General features: G+C 39.8%; 1 protein-coding gene across 1 annotated transcript in view; it reads right to left on the reverse strand.

The window, feature by feature from the left end:
- The window catches only part of schip1 (schwannomin interacting protein 1), a 217200-nt gene that overhangs the window by 140074 nt on the left and 61709 nt on the right, over positions 1-15417 (reverse strand). Inside the window, exons 6-8 of the mRNA XM_006795311.2 lie at positions 9393-9457; positions 8269-8340; positions 7903-8038 (exon numbers count right to left, since the gene is read on the reverse strand). Of these exons, the coding sequence (XP_006795374.1) occupies positions 7903-8038; positions 8269-8340; positions 9393-9457 (273 nt within the window). The remainder of the gene's footprint in view (positions 1-7902; positions 8039-8268; positions 8341-9392; positions 9458-15417) is intronic.

A 15417-nucleotide genomic window follows, 5' to 3' on the forward strand; every position in this document is an offset into this window, starting at 1 on the left:
TCAGAACAGACAACAAAAAAATTACAGAGAACATGAAAAAAACACCACATGTTATTTACTATGAATTATATTTATTATTATTATTATAGATTTTTTTTTACAGAATTCTTATCTCACTGATGATAATCCATATTCCTTCTCTTCATCCTCTTATCCGGTCCTCTCAAAAAAAAAATATTAGATGCTTTCTTTGTAACTCCCACTATCTAAGCTTATCAGCTTTCAGAATTAAATTGAGTCCTGTGTCCATCAGCTGAAACATCTACTTACTGTTGGACACTTTTCAGAATAAAGTATCACACTTTACAGCGCGTGGCTGCTCTTGATTACCCCTGCAAAGCCCCAATCAATAGATTCTAGAGCTAAGATAATGAATAATTGTATCAGTCTGTTGCACTTCAAATCATCGCTGTCTCCAATCAGGCTTTGATGATCAATTACGTCTGTTTTATGGAGCGAGCAGGAGATCAGTGAAATACCGTAATGGTGGTTGTGGGATCAGTAAAGACAGAAAGGCACTCTTGGTATGAGAAAAGGGGAAAGGAAAGAAGGTGCTTTTTGCTCCTTTTAATGATATATGTTGTAACATGCTAGCTTTTTTCAAGCAGATGTATTTTTTTTATATTAAAATGTTATCATAGAATGATGCACGTGTGAGTATCTTTTGACTTTGTGAAGGTTTGGGAACAAGTCTCAATTTGCTTGTCCGTGGTGTTGCACAAATACTGTTCAAAGCTGCTGTTCTCTTCTCCCTTTGCATTGGTTAATACTGACGTCTCAGTGTGAAAGTGGGATTTGTAAAGCACATCAGTTGCTGAAGCCTAACCTGAAAATAATCATCAAACAAATGTTTATATTAGCTAGCAGTGGATAATAATAATTTGATATTATCATACAATGCGCTACATTTCATGTAATATCAATGCAGTCACTCAAATGAAATGCTGGGAGTAAATTCCTCCGTAAGGTCTCAAGGGAGTTTAAGCCACCATTGTTTACTATTCGTAGACTCTGTTATTATCATGATCTTTCTTCTGTTTTCATCCCAGCATATTTTGACAGCACAAATTTATGTAAAGGAAGTTGAGAATGAAATTGGAAGGGGAAAAAAAGGGTGAAAAAATAGGGAGGGATGACATTTTATAAATAGAAGGCGGGCTAGAAAAACCCAGCAGCTTGTTCACAAGTCTGATGTCATCCTGAAACCCTTTAATATTTAATTCAAAGTGTTGTGAAATTAAAAAGGCTCAAGGAGAAAAGGAAAGGGAGGCAAAAACAGAAGGGACGCAGGGAGAAAGGTAGAGCGAGACAGATAAGAGAGTGTAATAAAAAAAAAAAAGCAGCTCACCTCTCTTTTTAATTACAAATATGTTGATAATGAGCTATTAATTTAAAAGAAGAGGCCCTTGACTGGCATTATCAGACAGAAGGGGAAGGGGGGGTGTTTACAAACTGAGAGTGTCCTCTACACAGCAACAACATCAGCATGCCTGCAGATCTGGATAGGGTGTTCTGAAACTGTGTGCCTTTGAATCCAGATCGATAAAGTAATTGATAGTCAATAAAATGAATACCTTGCAGAGTAAACACTAGATCCATTTTGATAAAGGGGTTTTTTTCTGCTTTTTTTTTTTACTGGACCTGGACTCCTCCCAGGTATTGGGTTAGTCTATCCCAGCAAAGCAGAACAGTGACCTCCTGTGGATTCTAATATACAACACAAATGCAACATGACGTCACACTGAAGCGAGGGCTGTTACCATTTACAAACTACTGTCCTGCAAATATGTAAAAATTATTTAAACTCCAATGAATGATCGTGCAGTTTGTGAACTCACGTATTTTTGATTTTTAGAATTTCACCTATCAAATAACTTCAGCGTTTGACTAATTGAGAGTCGGTGTTCATTCAGTCCCACGTCCGTCACAGTCGCACGCAAACACACGCATCGCGTCGAGAATGTCACATAATATGCATTACACACTTCAGGGAGTGTATGATGTGACATGTCCCAGGTGAGAAAGGGCCCATGTTTGACTTGGCATGCTGCTGGCAGGTGATTAACAGAGAGTCAGACCTCGGTGCCCTCCATTAGATATTATTACGCAGAAGGCTCCATCTCCCTTATACATAATTATAAGAGTCATATGAATGTCCTTCACATGTCTGCAGGGTGGTTGTAAGACTAGAGCTGGAGCACATATTAGAGACTCAGATTGTTTTAAGTCAGTTTGACTTGGTTACAGCCAAGAAAACTCAGCAACGTTGAGATAAAGAACCAGACCGTCTCCGCATAAGACGGTGACGGACTGGTGCGGGGTCACTAATGATTCTGTCAATCAATACCATGGCTGGTGTGTCACAGCAGTCTTTTGCATCCTGTCAGGCCCATCACTCAGTGCACCTCAGACACAGCGAAGACCCAGCACACACAGGCCTACGCGATTACTATGCGGCACATCTCATCTAGGTGAGAGATTATGACAAGAGGGATTATGTCAATGAAATCTGCAGCCCACAGACTCAGCATCACTCCCGAGGACTAAGAAAGAGTATAAACCCATGTGTAGGATACCTTTTCAATCAATTTCTTCCCTAATGAACTGCCTCAATGAGGCTTCAATAAACCTAAACTAATTCAAGGCAATCCTTAATCTCCTGACCTAGCCTTTTTGCATTGTCCCTGGTATTACAGTAACAGGATTGAAAAAGCATTGGCTCCAGATACACCCGTCCTCAAGTGACGAAGAGACTGGTGGGGGTTAGCATTAATTTCCAAAGCCTTATGTTTCATTTGCATAATTACCATAAATCAGTGCAGGGATGTTCTGGTCGACAGTAGAGGGGAACAGAGAAACGCTATTGGGAAAAGGAAATGTTTGGGAAGGTGACAGCATGCAAAAGACTGCTGACTTAGCGGGCAGTGTGGTGATTAAGGAATAACTGTGTTATTCTAAAAACAAAGTTAAGTATGTCGTGATAGAAACTAGAGTTTTTTTTCCCCCTGTAACAATCAGCGAATCATTTCGTTAAAATAACTTTTTTTTAAACTGCTGGAAAAATATCCAAATAGTAAGTATAACAGATAATTGTAATGTTTTTTTCACCTGTTCAAAGAGTTTAACATTGCAGGTGATGCGCTAAACGTTGAAGCTCTTCAAGATAAATTGGGGATATTTGGCTACAAAGAAACAGATTTGATTTAATTGACTTTGTGGCAACAGTTTCAGGAATGCTTTAAAAATATTCATACTTCATGCAGCATGACCTTGGAATAAGGTACCTTTTAGGGAATGCTGCACTATGAGCTTAATATACAGTAAATACAGCAGAATGAAGCCGCAGTAAACACGAGGGAGAGCCATTTATACAATGACAATACTGAGGTAATCACCATTCTACCTGTGTAACACAGTAGGTGATCTTTGCTGCTTTCCTCTACATACAGTAAAGAAAGGTTGACTTGTGCAGTAAACTAAAGGATCCGTCATTAAAACTATGTGAGCTGCACTGGATTAAATGGGTGAAACAAATGTGAGGGGTTAAATGCTTTGACACAGGGTACAGACTGTGCAGCCTGCTGGCTCAGTAATCTGCTGAAGTTCTTGTGCTTTGTGTAATATTGAATTTGAGTCGTCTGCAGAGCAGTCGGGGTTATTTAAGGACAGCTACAAACATGCAAGAGGTTAACCCGAAGACCTAAATAGGTAGTGCTATATTGCTGAAAGATTAATCTCTCTTTGAAGCCATCTCCTACTTCATGCTGTACATAAAGAGCAGACAGTACAGTAAGCTCACAAAAGTTCCCTAAACTTTGCCTAACCTCTTTTATCTCTACTTCCAGGCCTCCGCAGCTGCTGCTGCTGCCTGGTCTGATAAAGCCAAGAGAACAGTATGTGGGTAAGCAAATGATAAAAACAGACACTGAAACTGAGAAAGATGCAGGGACGCTCTGAGAGAGCCATTAAGACTGAGATGGAAAAAGAGAAAGACATAAAATACTGTAAAAGAAAAGAAAAAATAAAATATCATAAACTAAATAAACTATCACATGAAAGGAGGAGGAGGAGAGTGTTAAGAGAGCACTGATGGAGGGGGCAGAGATGGAGACATATGACAGCTGGCAGACAGAGACGGCGGCGCTCCTCTGCTCAGTTTCCCTGCACCTTAGCAGGCCAGATGGACTGAGTTGGCCCTCTGTGCCCTTCATAAGCCAACACACACACACACACACACACACACACACACACACACACACACACACACACACACACACACACACACACACAGTTTATATATTTAGTTATATTTTCGGGAACACTAGCTTATTTCGTCTATTAAGGTAAATGACTATTCTCTGCCAAGTGGCATTGTGCTATAATATGCTGGTTTCACACTGTGATGTTGAATTTATGTAAAAGTATTAGGCCTCTATGTACTTACAGAGTAATTACTGAGCAGTTAATTACTGTTGCAGTATCTGACTTATTATATTTCTGCTAGATCTTAAAGATGTTGTATTAATCTAGTACGCATTAAAAAGAAAACCCAATAAACTCGACTGTTATACAGGCCCTCCCTCTACTGTCAAAACTCTGCTACTACATTAAAGAGCATGGATCAGCACCAAAGTAAAGGACAGCTCCCACACTCCAAAAACAGTCCCACAAATTACCTTAAAAAAAAAAAACAAGGAAGAAAACCAAACTAGAACCTCTATCAAAGCCCTCAAATTTTTATACTTAAAAATAACAAACCTCTTGTTTAATTTTTTAGATATCTGGATGTTTGTTTTCATTCTCATTTCTCCAGTAATTGAGCAACAACACTGCTAGAGGTATAAAAAACAGATTCAGCCAGTCCCAAAACAGTATTGATTGATGTCTGGTTATAAAAAGACATCTATCATCTAGACAGTCTAAAATTGAAGCTGCACTGGACTGTGTGTTCATGTGCCCGTGTCTGTGTGTGCGTGTGTGTGTGTGTGTGTACTTGCTGGTGGTCTGGCTAGCCGTGTTGATGCAGCACAATATTATGAAACAATAAAATGTAGACAGCTGATTCATGTCTCAGCATAAAAGCCAGAGTTTTGTTAGGTTCCCCGTTAATGAAACCTATAATTTCTGCCACCCTCGATGGCGTTGCCACACAGCAGAGGGATCGATCATAAAGAGAGATATCTAGAGCTGCTCGATTTTGCAGGATTGCCATGGCAATTAGTGAGCCGAGTTGCAGTGCGAAAAGTAATTTACACAGTAAAGTCACATGTCAACCATATCTTTCGGCTGAGAACAGTACACTCATCACTCTTAAACACACACAAGGGTGGGGGAAAAAAAAGAAAAACACCCACCCACACAAAGTCACACACATGCTGCAGAGTAATGCAGCAAGGTTTTGTCAAAGACTGATGTTGTAGTCACAAAGGTTAGAAACTCAATCACTTTAGGGATGGCTTCCACGTCACCGTGTCTCAAGAAAATATGACTCCATCCCGCATATGTGTGTGTGTGTTTATCCATGAATGTACAAACACCAATGTGTGCTGAGAATGAATAGCTGGGTCAACAGAAATGAAACAGGGCAGAGATGTCACAACCAGCAAAAACATTACCGTAAAGGCAGGACGACTAAACAAAGGGAGGGAAAGGTCAGAAAGTGAGAGAACCTGTGTGAAGCGAGACAGCTTCAACATAATAGCGCAGATTTCGCTGGGCTATTGCGATCAATTCTCTTGAAATCACAAGAGCGCAGAAGCTGACTCTTCCTTTCTCGCAGAGGAGGGCAGATCTACAGCATCAGCACATTCAACCGGTGAAGCAACGTCTGTTTTTCATCCGCCTTTCCTCTCCGCCACTCTCCTCCGTCTCCCGTGACCTTAGGGTCTATTACACGCACGCTCTCGCTCTCTCTTTCTCTCTTGGTGATGATCATCTGGCCTTGTCAGCAGGTTGAAGTCACTGAGCTAAGCATTTCCCCGCCACATAAACGATGTCTCTTTTGTGTGTGTTTGTGTGCTGTTGTCGTGTGTACAAACTTGGCTGATGGCATTATACGCAAACATTCAGGATGGATGCGTGCGTATAACGTCATCAACCACCAGCTGCGAATCTTATAGGTCGCCTGACAGCTTCTAAGCCAGCAGATTGTATTTCTGTCCCACAGCACTCTGTATTCTCTTCACTCATAACCCACTCGACCCCCTTTTGTCCTCAAGAATCCAAATCCAAATCTTCTTCAGTGTAAAAGCTTTTCTCTGTAGTGACTGAGTGGACAAGTACCACCTAAGTGTGCTCAAATGTAGAACTCTCCCAGCCGTCTCTGAGATTTAACCTGCCTGTTGACTTCAGGCTCAGAGATTAGTAGAGGAGTGTACACACACTTGCTATTCAGCCAGAAGGCTGAAGACGACGTCAGTACAGAATTATAATGACCACAACAGAAGCAGTAGAGAAAATCCCAGGGATTTACTGTGGTCTGGTTAAATGGAAGATCGGAAGATGTGCTGAATGAGAATGGCATTTTGGCTGCTCTCTATTCTCAGCGTGCGCTTGATCTGAGAGTGTGTTTAAGAGAAACCACATCCCCGTATATTTACTCTTTGATAGTGGCTGGTTCTAAGTTTGCAGAGCAAAAAAACTGGCTTTAAGATACTGCCCCCTTGTGGACACAAGTGGGACTACGAGCACAGTTTCACAGTCTCTACAAAAGGCTTGACATAGCAACATATTAAAACACTGACAAGAAAAGTGAGAAAAATTTGTGAATTTTCTGTATTTATGTAAAAATAAAGTCTCATGTGAGAAAAAGAAGAAATCCAAAACACTGTTGTATTTCATCTAATAAAATTTAAATATACTGTTTGTTTCTACACAGCAAATTAAAGTAGAAAGAAAAACAATCAACACCATTCAATAAAACAAAACAGGAATGCGTAGGTTGAAGCTACTTTGACTTGTCCTTGACTGATTTGTTTGCATAAAGCTGGAAAGCATCAGAAAGTCAACACAGTGACTGCTCTTACTCACGCTGCTAAAATGACACAAAATACTAAACGAGGTAAACCACACACCCCAAAGTCAAACCCAAAGGCTTAAAGCAGCCAGATAAGCTAACTAACATCTCTGCTCATGTGTCTTTAACAAGACGGCACAAAGAAACCAAAGAAAGAAACCTTTGCACAACTAAACTGGAGAGAACACACAACATCTGGCATTCATCCCAGAGTAGTACAGTAGAGGGAGCCCAGTAATTATGAGCTACTGTGCTGCTCACTATGTTAAAGGGGAAATTAATTCCTACATGTCATGGTCCCTCCTAAGGAAAGGTTTGGTAATGCAGCAATGCAATATCCCTAAAAGTCAAGTAAAACAACAAAGGTTTAAACAACTAAATTCCACATTGAAGAGCGACCAAATTAGAGGCCAGACATTTTGCCTTGATAAAAATATATATGAACAAAAAGCAAAATTAGCTGAGCTGAATGGAAACATTGTCGAGCTTTGATCAATTCAATTCAGTTTCATTTATACAGCACCAAATTACTGCAACAGTCCCCTCCACTATATTGTAAAGTAAAGACCCTACCGATCTACACTTCTGAAGCTCAGATGAGATCTTATGAACAAGTAGTGCAGAACAAACAGGTAAATCAAAAGGATTTGTTCCTTGCCACTGTACTGTCACATACTTCTAACACAAGCCTGCATATAGAATGACATATTGTTAACGTACAACGACTGCACCAACCAACATGTGACTATTGGCAGTCATTTCTAGTCATTTGTCACACACACACACCCTCAGACACGCAGCCTCCTCAAATGCTATCACACATGTAGCATGTTGTTTAAAGCCATACATTTGTAATAGAAAATTTGCTTGACATGGGCGTGACTTACTGGGGTGCTGCCGTCTGACAGGGTCAACATGCTGATTGACATGCTCATCTTATCGGAGGAGGAGAGGGACGGTGGGGAAGGGCTCCTTTTCTCCACTTCCTGTCGCTGCAGGAAGTCACGCCAAGCCCGCTGAATACTGCATGTAAAAGATAAAGAAAGATTCATTTGAACTGTGACTCACTGAAAGCTACAGAGAGGTAAACAGGCACAAACACTTTCAAATCTCATGAACGCAATGATGGAAATTAACATAATAGTAGTTATACACAAGAAATGAAGCACTTTATTAAATGTTTTTTTAATGACTGCAATTAAAACAAAAATCTGCAAATGCCCCTTTTTTAGACAGATAAAAGAAATACTCACATCAACACCTTGTTCTCAATTGGTGGCAGGTTGACATTGATGTTGTTGTCTAGGTTCATAGTCAGGTGATTACTGAGCAGAAGAAAAGGGGAAAGGTGTAAAGACATTCAAAGAACAACAAACGGCACACACACAAAGACACACACATACATCCATACAGGTCCAGTCTATGTTATCAGTAATTAAACAGTGGTAAATCACTCCTACAGAGAAACTGCAGCAGAACAAGAGCAGGATAATCATTCTGTCTCTGTGTTTATTGCTATAAAGTTTACCTAAGCTGTGATTTGATGCCGCAAAGGGGATAGAGATACCCCCCCCCCCCCCCGCCCCCTTGATGCTTCTTCTTCTTTTCATTAATCTGCTAAGAACAACTGTTTCAGAGTGAAATAAATAAAACAGAAATTAAATTGCTGATCGCTGACATCAGAAGTCCTTACACAGGTGGCTTATGCAGCTTCTTCTTTCAATATGTTAAATTGCAGGTCTGCACCAGGGCTGCTGTCTGCAACATCCTGCAGTTAGAAAATCTTGCGATGGAGGAGTTTCTGAAGAAATTCCGAGCACAGTTTCATGGGTTTGCATGTGATGGTGGAGCTGCTGGGATGAGTAAGTAAACAGAAGCATCCACAGTCTCGATTGAAAATATCAACCGTAACCTGATCGTCATTTGCTGAATCATTCGCAAGTTAGTGGTTGTCGTCTCTGATGCTGTAGTGCACGTTGAAGTGCAGAGTCATATTCACACATTGTCTGACTCTCAAACTCAAAAGTCTGCTGAGGATCAGCAGCAGAAAAAAGCAGAAAAGTCTGTCACTAAAGACTGTGGTCGTCGTCTGACATGTAAGAATTACTGCAGCGGGAAATTTATGTGTTATTTTCTGAATTGACATAATTGGAAGGGGGATATAATTCTGGCATACTGAACTGTTTGCATTGTTACTGTCTGATTGGATCCCCTGTGTCTGAAGAGGAAAACATGCGACTGAGAATACTGCGCATTTGATTGCATTAAAAACACACCATGATACTCTCGTAAATGCTGTAGTCAGACTTGAAGTCATAAATATAAATATATAGGACTACTCTGGGTCGGTTATGTGTGCACGTATAACCAAACTCACCTGTGTAGCTGGAAGCCTTCATTATTAACATGCTTGTAGCCACTCTGGAGGCTCTTGAGATGAATCTGTGTAAGAGATACACAAGAGGGACAAGTCAAGCAGCTGGGAACAGGAGGAGGAGGAGGCGATGAGATGAGGAAGATGAGAGGAGATCCCAGCATTCTGTGTGTGCGTGCACAAATATGAATGAATGTGTGCCAGATGTGTGATCATTGTGCTGAGATCAGGGACCCCTGAGGGATGTGGTTTGGCAGCATTTTGGTTCACTTAAATGTTTTCGTGAGAAGTTAGTAAAGTAAGCTTTGAAAAAATTGGGCCATTTGAGCTGGCTCAGCATTTTCCAGGCATTTGGATCAGAAGCACACAGAGAGAAAGAGAGAGACCAGGGCAGAGCAAATAAGTCGCAAAGGACATCATTGATGTAGCTATGGCACAGCTGTACAGATGTGCCAATCACATTGGAGATTAGAGCAGTAAAACTTTACTCCTCTACTAAAATTACTTTTAGCTCCATCCTCCAGTCCTCGCCAGCTGCTCTCCTCCCCTTGGCTCCATTCTTGAGTTTTAATAGTGCTTTATAATGAGGACAGGCCTGCCTCTACATAATTGAACATACTAATTCAATTACAAAGGAGCAACAATGTTTAAGTGGAGCATTTCTTCCTGATGAGCCAAGCGAGTCGCATCAGGGCACCGAGCATCTATCAGCGTCATCCCAGTGTATTTGTGGATGTGTGTTTATGGGCAACCTTCAATTTTATTTGGCTATTATTGTTATTAATTCATTACTGCATAATGACCTATGCACAAAAGAATATATTGCATCTATTAAATAGCAAAGTGGGCTGTAAAAAAACCTGCACAAAGAAATATTTTTGCAGCTCGCACATGTATGACCACACTAAGACAAATCACCGCACTCAAGTGGTTAGCTGATGCTTTGGTTCAAGGTGTTTAATATTCATTATATACATTGATATACAAGTTCCCCACTTAATAACTATGCAAGAGTGTCCTGTCCTTCTGAAGTGTTACTTACACAAACGTAGTACATAAATAGTGTATGTAAAACAGTGTAGGAACCACTGTCTTAATATATTATAGAACTAGGCTTATAAAAATATCTTGTTTGGCTGTTTGCTTAATTTCAGTGTGACAGGCAGTGTTGTTTTTTTCTAATTTCTCTGCCTCCCAGAAGGAACAAGCAGCTCATTAGGCAGAATCAAGGACTTTGACTAGTGATCAATGACTGTTTCAAGAAGCTTTTTCCTCCCCTTCTCTTTTTTTTCACTTTGTCTTTTCCTCTCCGTTTACTCAGATGAAAAAAGGTTCACTGAAAGCACAACTGCAGCTCCACTGAACCCAGACCTCCCTGAACTGTCATTTGTTTTGAGAGCCGGTGAAGTCACCTTTGCATTTCCAAATTCCCTGGAAAGACAGTTTTATGCTATAGAATCCACCAGTTTCACACATAGAAATCCAATTAAACACTTTCTCTCTCTAGAGAAAGAGATACCAGAGAATTAAACAACATGATGTAGAGATAAGCAGAGTATAAATGAGTGTGTGTGTGTGTGTGTGAGGTTTTGAGTAATAGAGGTGCTGGGAGACTGAATGAGGCGATCATTTCAATTTCCCCTTCGAGTTACTGATGGTACTGTCACAAGCCTGACCAGACAAACTGTTAGCCTAGTTCAGCACACACACATATGCACACACTTACAAGCACACACTTACAAGCACACAAGGAGGCACTAACATAGAGACATGCGTCACAAACATTAACACAAGCTGACACACAGAATTGAATCCTTATTTATTGTTTTACTGAAAAGAAGAAAGTACAACTAAAACTAATTAATCAGCATGCAAACTGAAAAGTTTAGTGCAAGAATAGTCGCGTTAAATGGGTCGTAACCTCACACAAAACATAGAGAATGAAACTAAACAGTAAAAACATGTGTTTGCCTTACACTGTAAATGTCCATAGAAACATACAGCTTCTCACACATTCATCAGTAATTCTGAACAATACACACTCACACACACACACACACACACACACACACACACACACACACACACACACACACACACACACACATTGCTTTATAAGTTTATTACACCACAGTTATGCCACAGGTGCCCTAAATTACCAAAATTATTTTCTCTAACGCTACACTAGTACGTGCTAACTCTTAAATTGAAATGATATTTATCTATAATTACTGTTGTTAGGAATTCATTTTCAAATTTGTATTTTCCAAAAACATCCAAAAAGATAGTAAAACACATTATTAAGTTTTTATTAAGATGCCTAATTACCATATTTTACTTGCAGTCAATAATTTGTTGAATTTCATTTTTAGATTTAAAGTTTATTTCCGTACTTAGCATAAAAATAGATCAACATTAAGTTATTTAAAAAGGTGTCGTTTATTTACGGTAAGTTGCATTTAAGTCTTTGTAGTACCTCATCCTTCACGTCATTTTTCTCATCACTGTTTTTTGATCCTTGATTGTGCGTATGGGAGCTTGAAAAACAAAAACTGCAACGCAAACATCAGGAGTGCGTTATTCATCACTTAAACACAATCCTGAACTCAGGGGGACATTTACATTGACTTTAATACATGGTATTGATTTTAAGACCTGTAGCAGTAAACATTTTGCAGTTACTGAGTACCAAACCAAAAGCTCAACGTGCTATTAAAATAAATGGTAAATGGTAAATGGTCTGTATTTGTATAGCGCTTTACTTGGTCCTAAGGACCCCAAAGCGCTTTACACTATACACTCATCCACCCATTCACACACACATTCACACACTGGTGATGGCAAGCTACAGTGTAGCCACAGCCGCCCTGGGGCGCACTGACAGAGGAAAATAATTTATTAGATCCTGTTTGAAAGTATTTTCTCCTGCTATCCGTACCTGTATCTTTCCATTCTGATCTGCATGGAAAACCACCATCCCAGCTTTAGAGAAGGAATACCAAAAATGTACCGGAACATAAACCAGAGGTTTGCATAATTTAGTGGCAGAGTCGACAGAAAATCTATAGTCATTTTAGGCTTTGGCAGTGCCAAGCAGGCTTGTATTGATTGGTGTGTGTGTTTGTGTATATGTGAACCTGTGTATTGGTGGATTTATGGTAAAGTCAGGCACAGTAGAGAGAGGATGGAGTAGGGAGGCAGGGAGGGATGCTGATGCAGAAGAGACCTTGAACCCCCAGGAAATAACAACAGAGGAAATAGAGCTAAAGGCAGCCAAATACAGACCACAAGACCTGTTTCATTATCTTCCCTTCCTTCGCCTCTTCTCTCTATCCCTGCTTTCTTCCTTCATCAGTCTTTTCTCCTTAACTCAACTTTCCAAGAAAATAAATGAAAATAAAACAAGACAGGCACAGGGAGGCAATGAGAAGAGAAAGCACACAATTAGTGGAGATGATAAAGAGGAAAGTCAGCAATTTAATCACACTGTGAGAAATATACTGGCATTAGGAATAAGGACAGACAAAGCAGAGTGCAGTGGACTAGTAGTTGTTTTGGAGGTCTTTTTTGTCGTGTGTGTACGGATCTATGTAAAGATCAATCAATAGATGAAAATACAGGTATACACTTCACCTGAAATGGTATTGAGAATTGGTCATAAGGCCATTAAGAATAAGCTTGACAGGACATGTCAAGAACGATGGATGGGCAGAAAGTGTCTGGGAAGGCCAAATGCATTCAATATTGACACCCTTTACTGGCAACTCTGAACTAAGAGTTTGAGCTCTTGCCCTTCAGATTGTAGCTATCATGACAGAACACTACTTACTCATAATCACCCAACCGTCCATTCATCGTTCATCTTTCTTTTTCAGGCACTTATCCAACTTTGGGTTACAAAGGGCTGGAGCCTATCCCAGCTGTCACAGGCCAAGAGGTACACAAGGGACTGGTTACCAGTCACTCACATGGCTACACATTTATTATATATTTGGCTTTAAAGCTTGGCCACAGCTACTTGCGGAGTGTGCATCCTGGCCATATGAAGGAGAAAGCCTTATAATTAAACTCTTCTTAGTTCAATGGATGGTTTGTTTCCCACATGTAAAGTTTGGTGTTTCAAATTGCACAGGCTGAAAGATGTTAAAACAGCTGATTCATGTTCTGTAATATCCAAAATTTCTGATTAACAACCTGTGAGTGTTTACACTTTTTTAAATAGGCAGTTTACCATAACCCTTCTTATTATATCATGGGCTCAAAACCAATTGTTAAAATGTGTTTTTTAAGGTGGTATTGACAGGCTGGTTTGTGCTAACTGATGCTACACATATTACATTGTTTTTTATACTTTTTATTGCTTTTATATATTTATTTTAGTGTTTTTTTTGTTTTGCTTTTACAATATTGTTTTGCTGTGTTACAGTTCTCTGTGGAGTTCCTGCCTTATTATCTTGTTAATACTTTAATACCTGGCTGCACATCACATTTTCTAAAATGGGACTATAAAGAATGGCTCTACCTGACATGAATTCAAACATAAAAATGACTGTTTGTGTTGTTTTGCACACTGGAAACAGAAGATTGATCAATCAGAAGTGCTGTATATTTAAGATAATTTTTACATTTTGCTCTTTTATATTGGATGTTGCATAAACGTGCTCTCTCGCTGTATGAAAGAAAACTAGACAGCCATGACTTTTCTCTTAAAATGATGTAGTTGGAAGTTGCTGAAGGTATTAAAGAAGAAGAGAATTGGTGAAAGGTTCTGTCTTGGCAAAGGAAAGAAGGGATTTGGAGGCGGAAGAACTGGCCTGTGTGCTGAGAAAGAATTAAGCTGGACCAAGGCCAACTAGCCAGAGCAGCACGGAGAAGAGAGAAATGGCCTTCCTGGGAAGTGGCCTTCATCTCTCCTGTACGAGTGTAAATCTGTCTCTTGTACCTTGACTGATCCATTAACACATACTAACACTCACACACGTGTCTTGCAAACTCAATTATCCAGGTGAGGAAATCCCAAAAAGTTGATTCTTCAGTCTCATAAAGACGAGATGGAGCATGAGATGGTCTTTCTGAGACTGAAGAAGTCACTTTAGATAAGTACCGAAACGCTTTTCACAACGAAAACGCTACGTCCAGATGAACAGAATCAACGTTTTGGGATTCACACACGTGATTTAACCAGGTAATCACGGTCAGTTTAAATGCTCAATTCATAGATCAAAATTAAGTAATTAAGACAAAGCAGGATAAGCATACTCAATTAAATGAAATCACAACAGACAACACACATTTGTGTAGAATAAATAGAACAATGTGCTTCCAATAATAAAATACTAGCAAATGTTCACTGCTGTCATAAAAAAGGAAAAACTCAGAGTGCTAGACAGTTTTGTAGTATATTAATTATGACTGATAAAGTCATAAAACTGTTGGTTCAAGTAAAGCCAAGATATTACACAGGATAATTTGTCAAAAATAAATAAATATTGTCAAAGTTTGATGTATGTTTTTTGTTTTTGATGTGCTGCAGACTGTGTCCCTCTAATGGCTGTGAAGTAATGGTATAAAACAGTAATTGAAATATTAGTCCAGTGCTTGACTGAACACACATTCATATTAATTCAATCCCAGAAACTGATGTATGACTGTGTATCTATCAACAATATGTCAGCCACCAAGCAAACAAATAAAGACATGCATAAATTATTTCCTGCTAAATCTAGCTGGAGGTTCCCCCAGCTTAATAACCTTGAGGCCAGGAGTTATTCCATTCACCTTTCAGCCAAAAAGCTGTCATGATGTGGTCTTCCACTGATGGTAACCTAACTAATTTAAATACTGTCATACCATCTGCGGTGCTACACAGACCCCTCCCTCTCTCTCTCCCACACACACACACACACAGACACGCTAGCCAAAGAGCTTGGAGGCAGCTTCTATCAGTCAAACCTCCCTGGGGTTCTTTGGCCTAGCCAGCCAGCCGGCGCCATCTCTGCCATCAGGCTCACATCCTCATCGCTCTCTT

The sequence above is a fragment of the Neolamprologus brichardi genome, chromosome 14 (genome assembly GCF_056152115.1).
Source record: "Neolamprologus brichardi isolate AB-2024 chromosome 14, ASM5615211v1, whole genome shotgun sequence".
NCBI classification, from domain to species: Eukaryota; Metazoa; Chordata; class Actinopteri; order Cichliformes; family Cichlidae; genus Neolamprologus; species Neolamprologus brichardi.